At 35.6% G+C, this 21,965-nt stretch overlaps 2 protein-coding genes across 3 annotated transcripts; both read left to right on the forward strand.

Moving 5' to 3' along the window:
• The first annotated feature begins 253 nt into the window (after positions 1–253).
• On the forward strand, positions 254–21,949 carry LOC306845421 (aspartyl aminopeptidase-like). Of its 2 annotated transcripts, none has more exons than XM_079378204.1 (15): positions 254–347; positions 14,458–14,548; positions 14,915–15,003; positions 15,752–15,865; positions 16,058–16,183; positions 16,294–16,418; positions 16,513–16,597; positions 17,774–17,881; positions 18,261–18,338; positions 18,452–18,532; positions 18,630–18,790; positions 19,542–19,581; positions 19,677–19,778; positions 20,299–20,466; positions 21,641–21,949. In XM_079378204.1, the coding sequence occupies exons 2-15, from the start codon at positions 14,467–14,469 to the stop codon at positions 21,689–21,691; spliced, it is 1,410 nt and encodes a 469-aa protein (XP_079234330.1). In that variant the 5' UTR covers positions 254–347; positions 14,458–14,466; the 3' UTR covers positions 21,692–21,949. The 2 variants fall into 2 exon arrangements, with proteins under 2 accessions (XP_079234330.1, XP_079234329.1); XM_079378203.1 differs by lacking the exon at positions 254–347 and adding an exon at positions 14,100–14,167.
• On the forward strand, positions 10,545–13,302 carry LOC306845395 (uncharacterized protein). The gene is made up of 2 exons (XM_079378171.1): positions 10,545–11,202; positions 11,880–13,302. The coding sequence occupies exons 1-2, from the start codon at positions 10,962–10,964 to the stop codon at positions 13,202–13,204; spliced, it is 1,566 nt and encodes a 521-aa protein (XP_079234297.1). The 5' UTR covers positions 10,545–10,961; the 3' UTR covers positions 13,205–13,302.
• Positions 21,950–21,965: the final 16 nt, after the last annotated feature.

Consider the following 21,965-nt stretch of genomic DNA (forward strand, 5'->3'; position numbering starts at 1 on the left):
CATGTCACTACTGAAGGAGAGCAGATTTAAGAGGTTTCAACACACCCCTCAATAATATAATATAATATAATATAATATAATATAATATAATATAATATAATATAATATAATATAATATAATATAATATAACAATAAAAGTACCTATCCCGAAGATATCTTTAAAGCTCAAAAGTCACATATTTCATATGATTTAGGGACATGGTGGATTTTTTTTTTAAGTGGCAAACAATGAACCAGGTGTCTTCTATGTTTATCAGGCCAAGGACTCTCTTTAGTGGACATTAGGGATGAGAAGATTCCCCGATTCGCTCGGTGCATCGGGGCTAAAGCGGTTATAAACGACAATGTAAGTTCACACAATCTAATTAATTTGTGCTCGATTATTCTTAAGCAGCCCTTAATGTCGATCATGGATCAAATCGATCCACCATGGCAAACACCGAATATATTTGTGCTGTTTAATGCATCTGAGACGTTGTTTTCCTCAGAGCATAACTGACATGTAACGAGTATATTTTTCATCTGTAAATGTTAGAAAGTCATGCAAACATATCTATTTTGCTGTCAGGAGGAGTGGGCTTACACGAAACGCGGTAAAGTTAGTTTTAGGTTTGATATTCGCTGGATATTCGCCTAGGCTGCTTTAGGGACCGTCTGCAAATTACCTCTAATTACAAAACGAAGAAAAATAATTAATACAAATTATTTTTATGAAGCCATAGTAAATACCTTGTGGGTAAAGTGACTGAAAATATATATATTTTTTTTAATAATTTACTTTTTTAAATATTTAAATTCCCCCTAATGTATGTACAGTAAACAACTATTTTCTTGAAAAAAAACAATTACTGTAATTCACCAAAAGGGCTTTTTATGTTCCAAAGGTTGTAGTACATTCCTAGTGGCCAGACTGACAGCTAAAGTTTTGCCAATGTCACCTTTACTGTACATACAGTACAAAAATATTCTTAGAAAACAATTACAATTCACCAAAATATTGTTTTAATGTTACAAAGGTTGTAGTACGTTTGTAGTTACAAGACTGACTTACTACAAGTGAAATTTTGCCGATATTTCTTCCTTACTGTACATACAGTACATAATTAATCTTAGAAATAAATACTGTAATTAACCAAACGTTTTTTTCATGTTCCAAAGGCTGTACTGCGTTTTTAGTTAGAAGAATGACTCACTACAGGGGAAATGTTGTCAATATCTCCATTACTGTATGTACAGTGAACAACTATTTTCTTGAAAAAAACACTATAATTCACCAAAAGGGGTTTTTCATGTTCCAATGTCTGTAGTATGTTTGTAGTTACAAGACTGACTTACTACAGGTGAAATTTTGGCAATATCTCCATTACTGTATGTACAGTAAGGAAGAAATATGCAATATTTCCCCTGTAGTAAGTCAGTCTTATAACTACAAATGCACTACAACCTTTGGAACATAAAAAACCCTTTTGGTGAATTACAGAAATTGTTTTCAAAGAATAATTGTGTATTGTATGTACAGTAAGGAAGAAATTTGCCATTTCTAAGAATAATTGTGTACTGTACGTACACTGAGGGTGATACTGGAAATTTCACCTGTGCTAAGTCAGTCTTGTAACTACAAACGTACTACAGCCTTTGGAACATTAAAAAAACCCATTTGGTGAATCACAGTAATTGTTTTCTAAGAATAATTGTGTATTGTATGTACAGTAAGGAAGAACTTTGCAAAAATTTCCCCTGTAGTAAGTCAGAAACGTACTACAGCCTTTGGAACATGAAAAAAAACCCTTTTGGTGAATCACAGTAATTTATTATGTATTGTACGTACTGTAAAGGAGGAATTGGCAAAAAAATTCACCTCTAGTAAGTTAGTAATGTAACTAGGAATGTACTACAACCTTTGGAACATTAATAAAAAAAAAAACTTCTGGTGATAGTATTTTTTTATGAAAATATTTGTGTACTGTACATACATTAAGGGAGATATCAGCAAAATATCACCTGTAGTAAGTAAGTCTGGACACTATGAATGTACATAGTTTATTTGGTTACTTAGTTTATGAACATAAATGTTTGCTGTGCATATATGAAATAAAGTATTGGAAAAATGTCACCTGTAGTAAATCACTATGAGTAATACAAGCTTTACAGTTTGACAGTGTGCTATTTTATATGGTAAAAGTCACTTCAATTACAATACATTGGACGTTTTAAACCCAGTCGGTGGTATTTTCAGACGGTCCCTTGCGCATCAAGGGCTGTGGTAGTACCTCAACGCTTTCTACGGATTAAATTTGCTGCTACAATGCGTTTAGGCAGTTTTAAAATAATATTTTCATGTCGATATAAAGTGGTTGCATATTGTTAAAACTAATCGTGGTGGAGGTATCTTTGTAACACTGTCGATTCTATAGAACAGTGGCAATCGAAAAAGAATGAGCTCAGCTTTGCCTGTCAGTTTGCCTGCCCTGAACCAGGTTAGCTTTCCAGCATAAGAAGCCACAGTGACTGAGATTGAACTTTGTTATATTTGCTTTATGGAACCAAATAATTTGACAGTGAGTCAGACTAACTGAAATAAGTCTGGCCTATTTGGTAAACTTGTTTTATGAAACAGGCCTCGAGGTGTTAGAATTCTGAAGACACATAAGTTCATTTATGATTTGTTGTCTATCTGAACCAAAGAAATAAAAGCGATCATATTTTCTCAATTTATATTGCATAGAATCGCATTGTGTTGAATTGCATCGCAACGCTAGCTGCTTCATATGTATCTTCAATGTATCGTATCGTTGGCTATGCATCGAGATGCGTATCGCATCGGCCTCAGTTATGGAGATGCACATCCCTAGTGGACATGATGGAGAGCAGGGATTCCATGTTACATACTGTATTAAACTCAATGTTGCATATAAAGCCTACTACCATATTACTGCATATGCTGTATGTAATTCTGACACTGCAAAGTAATTAAAATATTTATATACTTATAGTTGTTATATTTTAACACATTTTACTGTGGAAGGGACCATTAAACATCGTGAACTTTACCTTAACTCGGTTGACATTAAAGGAATATTTAAAAAAAAAATCTAATTTTCACTCACCCTCAGGCTATCCAATTTGTAAATGAGTTTGTTTTTTTAATTGGAACAGATTTGGAGAAATTTAGCATTACATCACTTGTTCACTAATGGATCCTCTACAGTGAATGGGTGCCGTCAGAATGAGAGTTCAAATAACTGATAAAACATCACAATAATCCACAAGTAACTGACATGACTCCTGTCCATCAGTTAATGTCTATTTCTTTCCTGATTCAGACGAGACCACTTTTTCACTGGAGAAAGCATTTATGGATAGAGGACTCAAATTTTAGCCAAGCAATTCGTTTGCAGTTAAAACATCTTAATGACGGATTTGTTCATTCCAAACACTTTTTACTTCATAATATGTTAAATGGTGGACTGGAGTCATGTAGATTATTGTAATGTTTGTATCAGCTGTTTGGACTATCATTCTGATGGCACCCATTCACTGCGGAGGATCCACTGGTGAGCAAATCATGCAATTCTAAATTTATTTTACTTACTTTACTTTTAGTCATTTAGCAGACGCTTTTATCCAAAGCGACTTACAAATACGAAAAAGTAACTAAAACTAAAAGTTAACACTCTGTAAATACTCTATACACACCCATTTAAGTGTAAGGATTACAGAACCTCAGACACTTTGAACTCCTGAGATGGACAACACACACACACAGTGCATTAACATACAGACATCTGTCTCCACACCCCACTGAGAGAGAATACAAGAAAATGCCTCTCTCACATATGCATCAGTTCCTTTCCATCACCCATCCTTCCCTTCACTCAGAATGATCAATAGAAGAATGTAATATTCTACATTAATGCAAGTGTTATTTACAGTCATGTTTGGTATCATTTGAATTGTCTCAGGACGACTGGCACAATGGTCTCATTCTTATAAGAAGTAAACTAAAAGGTAATACAAATCCTAAGAGTTCAGAGACATTTTGCATACTGTAGAGGGCGGACCAACATAGTGGTTTTCATGCAAATTACCTTCTGTCCCAAAAGGTGCCAACTCGACTTGATTAAATTGCAAATTACAATTGTTAGTTCCTGTCTCGAGTTTGGGGGATGTTTATTCTGGTCTGAAGTACTTAAGGAGAATGTGGCAAAAGGTCAGGCGCGATTTCTGTAGCCAGAAGCCCGTAGTGTGCTGTGTCAATACTCACACTACGTATTTCTATAAAGTCAGGTTTGCATTCTTTACTCGTAGATTTATCTTTGAGAATTCTATGTTTTGTATTGATATGATTTGATCTCTTTGAATTGCTGTGGAATTGAGATAATACATACAGTATTTACCTGACTAAGAATAAATTGTTACATTTGACCTTATTCTGTTCTACTCTGTAATTATTGACTCTAGTAGATTACGTTGCATCCTTGTTAAAGACATGAGCAACCGAATGAACGAGTAAACATAAAGTCAAGAGTTAACTAGAATAATCAAATATCAGAAGAATACAAATTAGAAATGGACAAACAATCAATTTGTATTTCAAGCTAAATACGAGGTCAAACTAAAATGGAGTCAGATTAAATGATAAAATGGAGTCAGATTAGAGTTTAATTAAAATTGAAGAACTTTGCACATTTGGAAAGACCGAGCACGCAGGAAACCTTCATCCACCACCGGAGACCTTCTTTGGGCCGGATGGGTGGAGCCTTACATAAGAAAATACAGAAATTAAATAAAATTGACAAATGCATACAACAATAACATTTAAATAGTAAACATAAAAAGGAAAAAATAAAATAAATAAAATAAAAATAAAACTTAAAAAAAAAAAAATTCTCCAAATCTGTTTTGATGAAGAAACAATCTCTACATTTTGGATTGCCCAGGGGTGAGTAAATTTTCTTTTTTGGTTGAACTATTCTTTTATTTCTAGGTAAACTGAAAGGGGTGGTTGACTGTTGTTTTTCTTGGCTTGATTGTGTTTATGGGATGCAGTCTAACATTATTTTTCACATAATTTACCTTCATTCTACACCGCTCTGTCCCTCCTCCTATAAACACACGGATCATTTCCTGCTTTTATGAAGCCCCTCCCTCAGATATATGCAATGGGCTCAGATTGGTTAGCTGCTCCATTGTGTTGTGATTGGCTAAACCGCCTCTAGCGCTCCTCTGAACGTCCCGCCCCTCAGCTCAGCATGTGCTGCGGTTGTATTGTAAACAATGGTGACGTCTTTATTGTTTATCAATTTGATCCCGATTTGCTGCATAGTCCCAGGGGCGGGGTTTATCTGGGTTCGTTACATCACAAACCCGGGAAGTAGCTTATTGTAGTCCCTACGAGCCATTTTGTAGGCCAGAATTTTAAAATATCGTGATATATATGTTTGCATTGAACTTTCAGTGCCGCAACTTTGCAGATATTGTTTAAGGTCAAACAGCAACATTACACACTAACTAACATTAAAAAGTGAAATTGCAATCAACCACCCCTTTAACATTGTAATTTCATTATTTCACATATAATATTTTGAAATAAAACTATTAGCATACCACCTGATAGTTGTAGACTCCTGCTGAAAACTCCTGATTCAGATCTGCAGCAGTATAGGAGAAATAATCTAAAGCTGTACGTGTAATGACAAACCTGTATTTCTGCAGATGATCATAATATGCTGAAAAGTGGAGATAAAGGCCTGTTTTCATATACAATCTCTAAGTGTGCAGGGATTTCATATCTTTTGTAAGCTGATCAAATAAGGCATATAATTGTTACAAGGCTCTGGTGGCTGTCCATGATTCTTCTCAAACCTATTTATAGACAGTGTAAGAGGACTGGAATTCCATCTTTACAAAAGCTTCTCTGGAAGCCTTCAGCTGACAGGAGAGAGAGACCACAGGTGACAGAGTATATAAACACATCTTCTTTTCTTCTACTTTCCCACTCTCCTCCTGTTTATTCGCCTTTTCTCCCATCCTCTATCTCTTTCAGCTCTATATAAGGTGTACAAGCCTCTGAGCTCAGCAAGGGATACTGAGAATGTTCGATTTGATAAACCGAGGGAGAAACGTGTTGTATTTAAAGGTGTTTTCATCAATGGTTTTCTCATTTAAATAGTGTGACACAAAAACACGTGAACGGAGCATATCTGTTGCATGATGCGCCTCTAGGTGACAGTAAAGTTCAAGATGACAGATTTAATTTATTAGCTGAATAAATATAAAACAAGTACAAAATAATTGCTGGCCAAAGCATATCAAATAGTGATAAAAGAGTTTATCAAAGTTAGACAGATTTCCTGTTTTCTTTGAAACTGCTTTAATTAGAGAGTGTGACCTTTCACTATCAGATGTTTCCATATGATTATTCACATAGAAGCGGTGGCATTTCTCTTTTGTTCTGTGACTGAATAACCACGTCACACCCTAAAAGTTCAGGGGCATGATACAGCACATTGCTGTCCAATGTCATTCAGATATAAGCTTGAAATCTAGCAATTCATGCATTCGATAAAACATTTGACTTATTCCTTATTTAGAATGGTATAAGACAAAAATGTAAATGATATGAAAATGCTATAGTTTGCAATGAAGTTTTGTGAATCATCGGTTTAACTTCCCGCTGTGTGTGCTCTTGCTTTGGGAAGGGGGCAGATCATGTTTCTAAATATTGTATTGCAACCTGGCAACAGTACACAAACATAGGCATACACATCTAACTGTAAGTGCAGTTATTTTGTTTATGTACTCATCTCAGTACATTTAAATTATTTTAATGTTGATATGTGTTTCTGTGGTTATTGTTTTGAGTGAACATGCATGCTGTGCTTCTCCATGGCTTTCTACTTTCCCATAGCTGAATTATATTATATCATATATTATATATATGGACTAATGGACTTACTGTAAAAGTTCTGAATGCAAAGTCCAAACTGAAAGAAACTAAAGACATGAGGTCGCACCACAAGTTGGGTCAAATTCTATCCATAGGGGTGCTATAACTGAAAAATTTAATGTCCACAAAATTGACAGTATATAAAATGTTCAGCTTAAATCTGGATAAATCCTATATGCAGTATTTTTACCTTAACATCAATACATTGATGTTAACATTATCAATATAAATAAAATATATTGATATCAACTGAATTGGACTTTAAAAAGTAACATAACATTCTTTGGTATTACGTCAAGAACAATAGCATAGTCTATATATATATATTTATATTTAATAACAAGAACAAATTACATGTATATGACAAACATTATACATGATATAAACAATATACATGATATAAACAATTATATACTAGAGGGGCTGTATACAAAAACACATTTTTATAAACATATTACAGCGTTAATAAACTTTTAACTGCTTTTTGTTTCATAGAAAATCGTATGAATATAATGCTCCATTTCCTTCCTAAAAGAAAAAAAATATATTTATTTTTTTTGGCAGAACTTACATTTGTGAATATGAAATTTAGCATGTAAAAAAAATGAGTGGTGTCAAACGATTAATCGCGATTAATCGCATCCAAAATAAAAGTTTTTGTTTACCTAACATATATTAGTGTACTGTTTATATTTATTATGTATATATAAATGCACACACATGCATGTATATATTTAAGAAATTTTTTTTAGGTTTATATAATAAAAATATTTATATATAATATATATCATATGAATATAAATATATACATGTAAATGTTTTCAAAATATATACTGTATGTGTGTGTCTTTATATATGCACAATAAATATACACAGCACACACACATATAATGTAAAACACATAAAATAGTTTTACAAAAGAGCAATGCCAAAACAAATGTACTACATTTCAGGGCAACTGACACAAAAGGAGCAATTAAAATCAATATCAGATTTAAAATTGGCCAAATAATGAATAAATCCTGTGTATATTTTGAATGATACTTCTTTAACCTTGTTTGTAATTAAATACTGTTTAGGTATTAACCCATTTAAGTGACCGTAAAAAAGTTTTTCATTTATAAAGCTCTACAAACCGTATCGACTGGTGTTTTAGTGCACTTCCTGCAAATATGGAACAAATAAAGGGTCTCAATTAATTAAATATGTGCAGTTTCACATGATTAGTGCAAACTGTCACGTGACCAGAGCAGTTTATTTACTGTTTGCACCTTGAGCAGATGATGGATGCATCAAAGCTCCAAAACAAAAGGCTAGTAAAGTATGTTAACATAAAGATATGACAAAGATTTTTGTTACACATTATCTTTCGGGTGTCTAGTATTAATATAGCATTTGCATATATTCCGTTTTATTGAGTGTGGTCATAGAATGAGTAAACGTGTTGACGGTAGGATAATGATGAACTTTTTTTTTTTTTTACAATATAATCCAATGGCAAATGTCAAGTGAAAATGACAATAGAATGTTGCAATGACAAAATATTGCACTAAATAAAAAATTCAAATGTTAGAAAAATTTTACAATAATGATGTAATACTCATAGCATTGAAATAAAAATTAGATGTTATATTTTAGAAAAAAGTAACAATTTTGAAATGCGGTGATGTTTTTTTTTGTTTTTTATTTCAGTGTTCCTATCAATGTTGCATAAGGTTTTTGTATGCATAATTGTAACCCTAGAATGTGATCAAACAGTTTAAAATAGCTGAGCTAAGATGTATAACAATTTTTATGACTGCAGAAATATGTGATTTCAGTACTCTCCAAATCCTACCGGTCACTATTGTGACCGAACATAAAACAATTTTTCACACACTTTTCCAAAAAAAAAAATCAAAAATAATTATTGATTATTTCAAAGGGTTACTAATGACACATCATTTGGATATTTTCATGTCTGGGAAAAATTTGGGACTAAATGGGTTAACCAAACCTTTTTCCAAACACCATTGTCTGTCAGTTGATTCCAATAGTCTATGAATAAACATAAGGAAAATACACAATGTCTCGTTGAAATAAAGCTCTTATGAAACTGTTGTGTGATTTAAGAACTTATTACATTAAGCAGAGACCTAACTGACAGCCTATATTTTGTTTTAGAGAATGGGAACGTGACGTCTACAATAGCGAGGAAGGGAAGAAGTGAGTTTACTTTACTTTACTTTTAGTCATTTAGCAGACGCTTGTATCCAAAGCGACTTACAAATAAGAAAAAGTAACTAAAACTAAAAGTTAACACTCTGTAAATACTCTATACACACCCATTTAAGAAAATACAGAAATTAAATCAAATTGACAAATGCATACAACAACATTTCAATAGTAAACATAAAAGGGGAAAAAAATAAATAAATAAAATTAAAATAAAAAGCGATACTTATTACTTATTAGTTTAGGAACAGAAAAGAAGATACTATTATTACTCACATCCGAATAGGACTTAGTGGGATAAGCCAATCTTTATTTAAATTTGGAAAACATTAAACAGGCAAATTAAAGCAATAAGACCCAAGAAGCCGTGGTTTACAGTGAATTTATAACAGCTTAGGGGCGTTGTTAGGCACGACGCGAAGTGGGGGTTTATAACCCCCTTAGGCCTGGTTTACACTAGTGCATTTTCGTTTTAAAACGGCGTTTTGTTTAGATGGCGGACACGTCTGTGTGCTTGGAACGGTCGAATGGGGAATCTAGCTATACATATCTATAGGTACAAGAATGTGCATGATGTTATTGTTTACACGGTCGTCAAGGATACGCAGAGAGAATGTGGTAAGCCACGCCATCGTTTTCAAAAACGTTTTTTGAGAACGTTTTCATTGTTCTCCATTTTTCTCCGTTTCCACTGAAACACATCCCCGGAGTTTTTCGAACTAAAATGAGGTCTGCAGCGTTTTCAAAAGTCTCCATTTTTGACCTCAAAAACGCCAGAGTAGTGTAAACGACAGGCGTAACCGTAGCAAAAGTTATGCCTTTTAAAACGAAAACGCACTAGTGTAAATGGGGCCTAAGCTGTTATAAATTCACTGTAAACCACGGCTTCACGGGGCTTATTGCTTTCATAAAACGGTTATTCCATATACGTAGTAAGGTTTCACAAAATAAAACAGAGCAAATAAAGTGTAATGATATTAATAAAAACATTATTCTTCCACCAAACAATGTAGTTCCTTATAAACGGTTGTGGTTCCAACAAAGTGGTTGCCGAGCAACACACAGATGTAAACAAAAGTGTATGTTGGATGAGTACAACAGCTTCGAACTTGGCTCAACCAATCAGAATCAAGGACCGGAACTATCCGTTTTATAATAAAGCTATAAGCCCCAAGAAGCCGTGGTTTACAGTGAATTTATCACAGATAAGGGATGTTGTTAGGCACGACGCGGAATGATATAAACAGTTGTGGTTGGAGAATAGTTGGAACAAAGTGGTTGCCAAGCAACACAAAGTAAACAAAGGTGTAGGTTTGTAGTGTAATTTACAATGGCTTTGAACGTGGCTCAACCAATCAGAATCAAGGACCGGAACTATCCGTTTTATAAGTAATTATTGCAGTCAGACAGAAACAATAGAGCATGTTGCAAGAAATATGAAAAAGCAAGGTTACAACTCAAGGTAGTAAATAGAATGGGTACAAAAACATTCAGTGTCCAAAGCCTCTTGAAAGAAAATACAGAACAATTTAAAGTATAAAGTGCAATTATCAAAATTATTCAAGAAATTGGATTAGTAGGGAGAATTTAGTGTTTTTTACTGCTTATTAGTTGCTCCACACTCCAGTCCGGTGGGTGGCGGTAGTGCGCCTAAAGTTGGTTTGAGGAGAAGAAGAACGTGACCTCAGGCTGAAGTAAGCAAAGCAAAGCATTGTGGGCTTTTAGGACACGGAAGCTGCACAGAATTAGTAGGCAGGCATCAGAGTTTCTATTGTTATACAACAAAAACACGCAGGAATGGTGAACTCTTGCTGTGTTATCAACTGCAATAATCGTTCTCAGGACCGGTACGGAAAACGCATTTTAAATGGAGTGCGATTTTTCAGCTTTCCAGCTTGGAAGCAACACCTTGGAAATCAGATATCCGAGTTAACAAAGAGGCGTCGCATGGCATGGGTATCAGCCATAAGACGCAAAGACATCACCTTCGACAACATTTCCAGACACATGTTTGTGTGTTCACGGCATTTTCTCTCAGGTAAGCAATAACAAGACTGTTCCGTGCTTGCCGCTAGCAGTGCAAACATGGCGCAGAGCTAACTTTGCACAAGTGTCTGGCTTCATAGATACAGATACTATCGGTCAAAAGTTCACTTTTTTTTAATGGTTCTGGAAGAAACATTATGCTCAACAAGACTGCGTTTATTTGCATTTATTTACTACTGTATAAAAAAGTAAAATATTAATATAGTGAAATATGGTTACAGTTTAAAATAACTGTTTGCCGTTTCAGTATACAATGTGATGGCAAAGCTGAATTTTCTGCAGCCATTACTCCAGACTTCAGTGTCTCAAGATCCTTCAGAAATCATTGTAATATGTTGATTTGGTGCTCAAGAAACATTTCTATATCAGTGCTAAAAAAATACATTTTTGCTGCTTAATGTTTTGCTTACTTCAAACTTTTAAACAGCAGTGTAAGTTTTAAAAGGTTTCAACATTGATAAGAACCATTATTAATGCTGGTAAGTGATAATAATTGAGCACCAAATCAGTGTAATAGAATGATTTTTGAAGAATCACTGGAGTAATTAAGACTAGAGTAATTCAGCTTTGCCATCATTTGAAAAATATCCAGTTATTCTAAATTGTTATAATAATAAGTCATATTATTATGTAGAAAAGTCATGATTATAATTTTTTTCTTCTGATCAGGCAAACCAGCCTATGAAATGCTTGAGTGTCATCCTGACTGGGTGCCGTCATTGCATCTCGGGCACACAGAGGTCAAAGCGACGCATCCGGAGCGGTTTACCCGTAGGTCAAAGAGACAGGAAGCTCTCGCACAGAAGAACGCTGCACCTGCAACATCACCAGCTCCACCAGACCTGAAATTGGAGATGGATGTAGACGTTCCACCATCGGATGAAGGGCCACCATCGGATGAAGGGCCACCATCGGATGAAGGGCCACCATCGGATGAAGAGCCACCATCGGATGAAGAGCCACCATCGGATGAAGCTTCACAGAGCTTACAGATGGATGAAGCTGCATCAACGTACGAACTTGAAGAACAGCAGGAATGTAGTTTTTGTAGCTGCAGACGTGCTGAAATTAACCGCTTATTAGAGGAGAACAGGCTACTGAAGGAAGAGCTCTCCCAAAAGACAATGTCTGAGGATTTTTTGGGAGATGATGAAGAGAGGGTCAAGTACTACACTGGACTGCCATGTTTTTCTGTTCTGATGGGTGTGCTGACGCAGCTACTTCCTTGCCTACCACGGACAGGACGCAATCTTTCACCTTTTCAGATGCTCTTTTTAACTCTGATGCGTTTGAGGCTGAATCTGCCAATCCAGCACATTGCACACCTCTTCAGCATAGATCAAAAGACTGTGTCCACCACATTCAGAGACACCATAAGTGCAATGTTTACACACCTCAGCCCTTTGGTGCACTGGCCAGAGAGACATTGCTTGAAGGGCAGCATGTTACAACAGTTTGTAGAAGCTTTTGGCAATCATGTTGCGGTAATCGTGGACTGCTTTGAAATTAACGCAGAGAGAGCATCAAATCAGAGAGCTATAGCACAGACATCTTCACAAAAGCACACGCTAAAGTATCTCATTGGCATTACACCACGTGGAGCTATTGCTTTCGTTTCTAAAGGGTGGGGAGATGGTGTCAGTGACAAGTATGTTATTGAGAGCAGTGGCCTTCTTCATAAACTGTTGCCTGGAGACTTGGTGTTGGCGGATCGAGGGTTTGACATCGGGGAGAATGTTGGACTAATGTGTGCAGAGGTGAAAAAACAAAAACTGGTTACAAAAGATGCGGAGGAGACACGCAAGATAGCTCACCTCAGGGTCCAATTGAACAGGGTGGTTGGATGTGTGCGCAGAAAGTACACCATGCTAAGTGAAGCTGTACCGGTGAGCATGATCGCTCCATGTGATGACGAGGATATGATGTTCCTTGACAAGGTTGTGACTGTGTGCTGTGCCCTGACTAATATGTGCCCCAGTGTTATGAAACTGTAAACCATGACATGAACTGTACACATGACATGAAACAAACTAAATGTGAACTGCATATTCTTCTTTACTATTTCACGTTATAATAAATGATGAAAAATGACTACAGTTTTGTATGTCCTTATTTGTGTAATGCTGAAGTACACTATATTGCCAAAACTATTGGGTCACCCCCTTCTAATGAACATGTTTGACTACTTTAGTAATTTCTATGAGTACAAATCTTAAAGTTAAAGCATATAATGATATTCTACGGAATTGTGTTTCTAATTTTATAGCAGCAGTTTGGACAGGACCCTTTTCTATTCTAACATGACAGTGCCTCTGTGTATAAGGCATGGTTCACAAAGGCATGATTGATTCAGTCAGTGTGGAAGAACTTGACTGGTCTACAGAAAGCCAAGTCCTGATCCCAGCTGAACTCTTCTGGTGTGACTTTATATGCAGACCTTGAGCCAAAAACTCACCAAGGCAATACACAGAGACACTGTCATACTGACCTGCACATTTATATTATATTTTTTATTTTATTCTTTTATTTTTTCTACTTGTCTTTTTCTTAATATTTGTATTCTATATAATTGCACTGTCCTTGGAGCGGACCTGACCTACATTTCACTGCTGGTTATACCCTGTATAATTGTGTATGTGACACATAAAAAATCTTGCATCTTGAATCTCTTAAATACAAGTGGTTTAGATTTTAGGCTTTCATCTAGACTTTATTATTTTTTTTTAATCTTAATGGTTGAATAGTTGCCATTTATTATTCAATATTTTATTTTACAAGTTTAAACATTTCACTAAAATACGAGTCAATATATTAATATAAAATATTGTTTTAAAAAATATGAGCTATTGCCCCTCCAAACACTAGAGGGCCTTCTTCCGCTTCCAGACTACAGTAAATCCCCATAACTTCCTGCGTTCTTACCCTGAATGTGAAAGTCCACTTCTTCATATATGCAGGTAGGAAAGCTTGACGGATAACTTTAGAAGTGCTTATGATTGTGTAGATAATTGTATTGTGTTCCTCGTGTGGGATTTCCAGTATTTTACAAGGGCTGTTGTTTGGTTATGTAGCTATCGATTATGTGTGTTTCTTGCGTTTGTATTTTATTGATCAGATATTCGCATCATGTACAAAAGTTAGCCTACCTAAAGCATAATAATAAAAATCTCCGAAATAAGAACATGCAGATATTGCATCTGTGCATATGACTGACTTCTTACATTTATTGTTTATTGTATGTTTACAGTCTTTCATAATGCAAAGCTCCAAAGAAGCTGTGCAGGCTGCTGCCAAAGAGTTTCTTAATTTTGTCAATAAAGGAGTTTCACCTTACCATGGTAAGAATGACATGGAATTGAAATGCTGTATATGTAAATTGGATTGAAATACATACATTTCACTCCTTTTTTAAAGTTTGAGCTACACTATAATTAGATTAACTAGCTTTACACTCTGATTAGATATGGCTCTTGGACATTGTTCTTCACTGGCTGATAGAGCTCCAGATATGGACAATAGATCTTGATTTAGACGCTGAAAGAATGGTTTTTCACTTTTTCCCTAGATCACAGGCTTTGTAATGTCACTCTGATGTAAGCATTGTACTGGAATGCGCATGAGTTTAATTGTATGTAAGTTTACACTTTGTATATCTGACGTTACCTTCTTCTGTATGTCTTTTTCCTCCATCCTTTGTCTCGCAGTGGTGGAGGAGTGTAAATCTCGCTTGCTGAAGGCTGGTTTTACTGAGCTCAAGGAGTCTGAGCATTGGAACATTAAACCTGCCAGTAAGGTGTGTGTGTGTGTGTGTGTGCTTTGAACATATTTATCTTCAAAATTAGAATTTGCTGAAGATCCAACATGTCGATGAGTTTGTTTCTTCATTGTAACAGATTTGGAGAAATGTAACATTGCATCACTTGCTCACCAATGGATTCTCTGTAATGGATTAAAACATCACAATAATGCACATGACTCCAATCCATCAATTAGCATCTTGTGAATTGAAAAGCTGTGTGTTTGTAAAAAACAAAAACAAATCCATCATTAAGCTGTTTTAACTTTAAATTGTATACAAATACCATATAAAATACCATAATCCATAATAACGCATCCTCCAGTGCAAAAGTTAATCGCCTGTTGTTCTCTCAAATCAAAACATTTAGAACTGTTTTGGACTATTTTCACAGTCCTTGATTTGTGCATATTTCTCTCATTCAGACGAGATAAAGTTTTAACTGGAGAAAGCAATATTATGGATAGAGGACTCTGTTTTAAGTTAAAAGCATTGTAATGATGGATTTATCTCAAACACAGCTTTTCACTTCACAAAACATTAATTGATGAACTGGAGTCGTGTCGATTACTTGTGTATTATTGTGATACTTTTATATAGCTGGGGGAATGACTTTAAAAGGTGCACATTATAATAATAAGGATAAAATATCATTGGCCATTACTGTGTTATTTTAATACAGAATGATAAACATCTCATATTAATTATTTTTCCACTGTAGTCACTGTAATCTTTTTCGGTCCAGTATTTTGTAACCAGGAATTACTCCAGCATTATTGCCTTTGCTGTCGGCGGTCTCTACAAGCCTGGAAATGGTTTTTCCATGATCGGGGCTCATACGGACAGCCCATGTCTGAGGGTGAGAAGAAGAATAGACACAAGATGCCCTGTGAAAGGGCTTTGATAGATAAAATATATCATCAGTTCCCTTAGTGTTCCGTAGCTGTGTGTAGTAATTACATTATATCAGTCAGATAACTGTATTCCACATTAACGTACGTAGAGGATGCATTCGGGTATCATTCTTAATTTCTTGTGCATGTGTTCTCAGGTGAAGCCACGTTCTAAGAAGACAAAGTTAGGCTTCTTGCAGGTAGGAGTGGAGTGTTATGGAGGAGGAATCTGGAACACTTGGTTTGATCGTGACCTGACCATCGCAGGTCGTGTTATGGTTAAGGTAAGCCTCTGTGATACAGAACTGTAAAATTAAAGTGTGTAATAATCTTTAGTTATATATGAATATCACTCACTTTTACCAGTGTTGTCTGTTTGTATGTTTTTATTCAGAGTGAAGGCAAGCTGGTGCAGCGTCTGGTTCATGTTCCCCGTCCCATCCTCAGGATCCCCCATCTGGCCATTCACCTTCAGAGAGACATTAACGACTCGTTTGGACCTAACAAGGAAAACCATCTGTAAGTCATAGGAAAGGACAGATTGGAGGTACAAGACAGATGTGTATAATCATGCTTGAATGCTGCTGATTTTGCATTTGTGTGTCTGTTGTAGAGCACCTTTGCTTGCCACTGCCATACAGGAGGAACTGGAAACAGGGTCTGCCTCCTGTGGAGATGCCAGTAATGCAACATCCGTTGTAAGATCACACAAATTAATGGTTTAAGCGAACAAACCAACACAAGTCTGATTAAAGGGTTAGTTCTCTCAAAAATGAAAATTCTGTCAATAATTGCTCACCCTCATATCGTTCCAAACCGGTAAGATCTTTGTTAATTTTCAGAACATAAATTAAGATATTTTTGATGAAATCCGAGAGCTATCTGACCCTGCATAGACAGCAACGCCACTACCACATTCAAGGCCAGAAATGTAGGACATCGATAAAATAGTCCATGTGACATCATTGGTTCAACTGTACCTGGACAGACCTGGAAATTAAAGTAATTATTTTTGTTTTCTTTGTGCACAAAAAAACAAAGGTTTTACGGGTTTGGAACGACATGAGGGTGAGTAACTGATGGCAGAATTTAAATTTTTGAGGGAGCTATCCCTTTAAAGTTGAAGTATGTGCTTTCTGTGGAACCAAATGACATAATTGACATATTCAGCAACATAATGCATCACACTGTAAAATAGGGATAGACCAATATTAAAAGGATAATTAAAAAGATATTTACTCAGCCACATGTCGTTCCAAACCCACAAAACGTTTGCTCATCTTCAAAACACAAATGAAGATCCATCGAAACTTTCAAGCTTCAAAGAGTTCATAAAGACATCGTAAAAGTAATCCAAATTAATCCAACAGATTGCTCCATGTCTTCTAAAGAGATATGATTGCTGATTTATTTGAGGCTTTTGTTCACAAATAAACATAAGAACAAACCTTGAGCTTGAGGAAGCATGCTTGCGTGACATGCGAGAACAAACCTCATTGGTTGTCATACACCAAGCAAGCACCCATATCTAATGTTTCCCATATCTGATGTGCTTTTAGAATGGTTAGTAACTGATCACAGAATTTTCATTTTTGGGCAAAAAAATTATTTTCTATTTTAAGTAAATTAAAAATAAAACACAAATTCATTTGTTTAAAAATGCTACAAATTTATTTAGCACAGCATTATAATATACAGTATTAAAAACTGATCATTTAAGATTAGCTAAAAAATACATTTAAGAGTTATTAAAACATTAATATTATATAATGGCAAAAGCAGTCTAAATGTAAAAATGGGACGTGAGCATGCACAGTAAAATATTGACTGTTTTCCGATCGCAGGATCTTCTCTAATTATTTTGCTGTGTTCAGGCAGAGAAGCATCACCCTCCACTGATCCAGATGCTGTGTGGACAGCTCGGGGTCGAGCCAAATGCTTTACTGGACTTTGAGCTCTGTCTGGCAGACACGCAGCCTGGCGTAAGTCGCTTTGTCTTCATGTTAGACAAATACCCAAAAGATTTCAGTTTAGCTTTCTGCTCTCTTTCTTTTTTTGAGGTTTTGCACAAAATAGTGCTGACATAAAGAGGATTAGTATGCAGGGTACATTTGTGCTCAGCAAAGAGGATTGTTGTTATTTTTAGCTGACTGAAGAAAAGCCTTTAAATGTGAGAGTGGGACTACCGGCAGAATGAAACATTACTTTAGAGAATCTCGAAGGAACAAGACTAAGAGCTCTAATAGCTCTCATTTCCATATGATTTACACATAAAATAACTGTCAGAGCAGCAGCTATGGGTTCTCACTGGGGCTTTTTAACTGATTATCATGAGTTTTGACATGTTTTTGTGCTCTGCAGGCACTAGGAGGTGTCTATGAAGAATTCATCTTCTCTCCTCGTTTGGACAACCTGCACAGTTGTTTCTGTGCTCTCACGGTACGACAGAACACAGAGCAACATCTTATTAAATATTCAGTCATTCACTCACTCAGAAATGATCTGAGGAGTGATGATGAATAATTAATACATAATTATGTCCTCTCTGCCAGGCTCTCATGGACTCCAGCACACCTGATTCTCTAGCAAAAGATCCAAACATTCGTATGGTTACTCTATATGACAACGAAGAGGTGAGACAGAAATGCAGTTATGAGCAAACGTAGATTCTGAATCCATCTGTCTCTAGTCTCCTCACCCAAACAATTTGGCTTTTTTATTTATCAATAGGTGGGATCTGAGAGCGCTCAGGGAGCTCAATCTAACCTGACTGAGCTGATTCTGCGGCGTCTAGCTTCGACTCCTGACAATCTGACCGCCTTTCAGGAGGCAGTGCCACTGTCCTACATGATCAGTGCGGACATGGCACATGCTGCACACCCTAACTACCAGTCAGTCTGTCACTATGGCAACTTGTTTTTTTTCTGTGGTATCACTTAAGTTAGACGTTTTTACTGGTACATCTATCATCACTATGGGGACACTGGATTTTGTGGTATTGTTTTAATAACGATCAAATTTCCCAGTCATGAGAAACACCTGGGATTATCAAGAATTATTTTAAATCTCTGGAAAAATGAATGAAATCTTAAGTCTTGGGCATTTCTATAAAATATATTAAAATTGTCCTTATTTTTTATTAAATAAGAGACTTAATGGTGAGCATGAGACTTATTTAAAAAATCTTTCAGAGCCCAAACTTTTGAACAGTAGTATGTCCATATATGTAATGTGAATATATATATAATATAATATATATTTACTGTTGTATGTATATGTGCAAAAAAATTGTATCAGTCACTTACCAGGAATATCTTTTTCTTCTCCAAGTTGCCATTACTCTATGTGTGTTCTTGAATATATGGTTTACGAGGACACAAATGTGCAGAATGACATGGGTATTACAACATAAACATGGCTTATGAGGACCATGGACCATAAAGCAAATGGATTAAAAACATACTAAACTGAGTTTTTCAAAATGTAAAAATTGCCAGTAGTTTTCTGTGAGGGGTAGGTTTAGGGTAGAGGGATAGAAAATACAGTATAAAAGCCATTGCCCCTCATAAACACAAATACAAGAACATTTATGTTCAGTTTTGTGAGGTATTATATACATATGACGTATCATTCTTTTTACAGGGAGAAACATGAGGAAAACCACAGGCCGGCTTTTCACAAGGTAACAAACACACACACACACCAATTCCTCCTATTCATGAAGATCGTAGTACAGCCCAATCAGCTAAATCTCTCACATTGTGTGTCCTGGATCAGGGTCCGGTCATAAAGTTTAACAGTAACCAGCGCTATGCCACCACTGCTGTAACTGCTGCCATATTACGAGAGATTGCTGGAAAAGTGGGTGTATTTCTGCAGGTAAGCAGAACCGTCCCCCTCCCTTATATTTCATTACATCCTGCTTCACCATCTGTCCTTCCCAAGAGTCTTCTGCCATATAATTGAGTTAAAGTGATCCTCATAAACTAAGCTAAAATTAGTATCACTGCTCTGCAGAGGTGTAATCTAAGAGAAGGGTATTTTGTGGTTTGTTTTTGTTGGTAGGGATTTAGAGTGTTTGTTGATGTTTGTGTATATCAAGAGAATGTGATCTGTCTACATACCATCTAACTGCATGAACAGTGCTCCTAGCAACAAGCTGCTCTCAAGACCGTGTGGGATTTATAAACAGAAGAGTGCAACAGAATGATGTAGAAAGGGTGGGAAAAAAAAAAAAAAAAAAATCTTGCTTTGGTCACCAGGACACCATATCCCCTTTTTGAATGCTCAATTAAAACGGATAGAAATGAGCTCGCTTCTCTCTGTGTGGAATGGACATTGATATTAGAAACAGCATGAGATCTCGTCAAGTGAAATCTCCTTTTTTTTCCTAACACAGGATGTGATGGTCAGGAATGACAGTCCATGTGGAACAACAATTGGGCCGATTTTAGCAGCTCGTTTAGGAATGGCAGTCCTAGATCTCGGGGCACCACAACTTGCCATGCACTCCATTCGTGAAATGTGCTGCACATCTGGAGTTCTCCAGACCACCACCCTATTTAAGGTCAATTTAAATGTTTTTTTTTTTTTTAAAAGCACGTTGTTATTTTTTTTACCAAGAACAGTTTTTTTCAACATTTTCAACACTTTTTCAACACATTTTCATTTTCAACACAGCACAAGGTTTAAATCAATAGTTCAATAATTGAAATTTGTCATTTTATTTTCAATTTATAATTTCTCCTAATTTCATTTCAAATCTATATGACTTGATTTCTCCCTTGGCACACAGCAGAAGCTGGCAAAAAAAGTGCCATGAATCAGTATCATAATATTGAGTTTTTGGTGAATAAATTATTCTGACAGGTATACATACACTGTAAAAAATGATCGTGATTTAACGGTAAAAAACTGTGAAAATGCTACGGTAAAAACCTGTTACATGGTTAACGGAAACTTCCTGTAAAATTTACAGGGAAAAACCGTAAACTGATGTTCCCAGAATTCCCTGCGTTCCATTTCAAATTCTGTTTGAATTTGACGTTTTTTCTTTGAAATAACTGTTTCTTCTTAGTTTTTTCTTATCAGTTATGTTTATTAGGATTGTATGTTACATCTAATGTTGTTAAATTAATGTTTATAGCATATTTTATTTTAAGGAGTCTCACCATGTTGGTGTTTAGTGCTTGTATGAATGACACTGCATCTGCACCTTCTGTAAATGCTATTGTTTAAAAGTTGCTTGTGATGGGCTTTGGCTCATCATGTGACTTTCTCATCATCACCTGCATTTGGTGGTTATCAGTGTATTTCAAAAGAACAAAACAGATTTCAGTACTTTAATAGGTTGGTATATTAAGATTATATCAGTTAAAGAAATTACGGTATTTAACTGTAAATTTAAGTTAAAACCGTAAAACCTAAAACGTTGCTACTGTATTTTATACGGTAGAATTCTGGCAACCACAGCTGCCAGTATTTTACCGTGAATTTGACAGATTTTTTTTTACAGTGTATATTAAAAAGATCCAGCACATAATTAAGATTTTAAAGCGTCATTCTCCATTCATTGTAATTGTGTAGAAAGGAGTGACCAGTACAGTTTTTCAATTTCAACTTTCCTGTATCATGGAAAAAGGAAACAACATGAGGATGAATGTTTAGGTCAATGTTTGGGATTGTCTTATGAATGTTTACAAATCTGTTTTGGGTTGTTCTAACTGTGTTGTAATATGCAGGGCTTCTTTGAGCACTTCCCCTTTGTAAGAAGAACAGTAACTGTGGACTAGACTGTGAGAGGGATTCTCCAGAACCACACAGATGGGATACATGGACGTCATTACTAGGAAGATCAATATAACTTTTTCCACTCTCATTAATTTTCTCATCATTGGCATCTGTCTGTTTGTCTGCATATGTCTCTTCATTTATCACTTGGAGAAACATGGAGAGTTTGTGCACTATACTGTAGCACTTGAAGTGTTACCATACACTCAACTTTGTGAAGTTGTTAATAAAACCAATAAACCTTTGATGCCCTTGTTTTCATGTCTTCCATTAATT

The sequence above is a fragment of the Barbus barbus genome, assembly GCF_936440315.1.
Source record: "Barbus barbus genome assembly, chromosome: 25".
Classification (NCBI taxonomy): domain Eukaryota; kingdom Metazoa; phylum Chordata; class Actinopteri; order Cypriniformes; family Cyprinidae; genus Barbus; species Barbus barbus.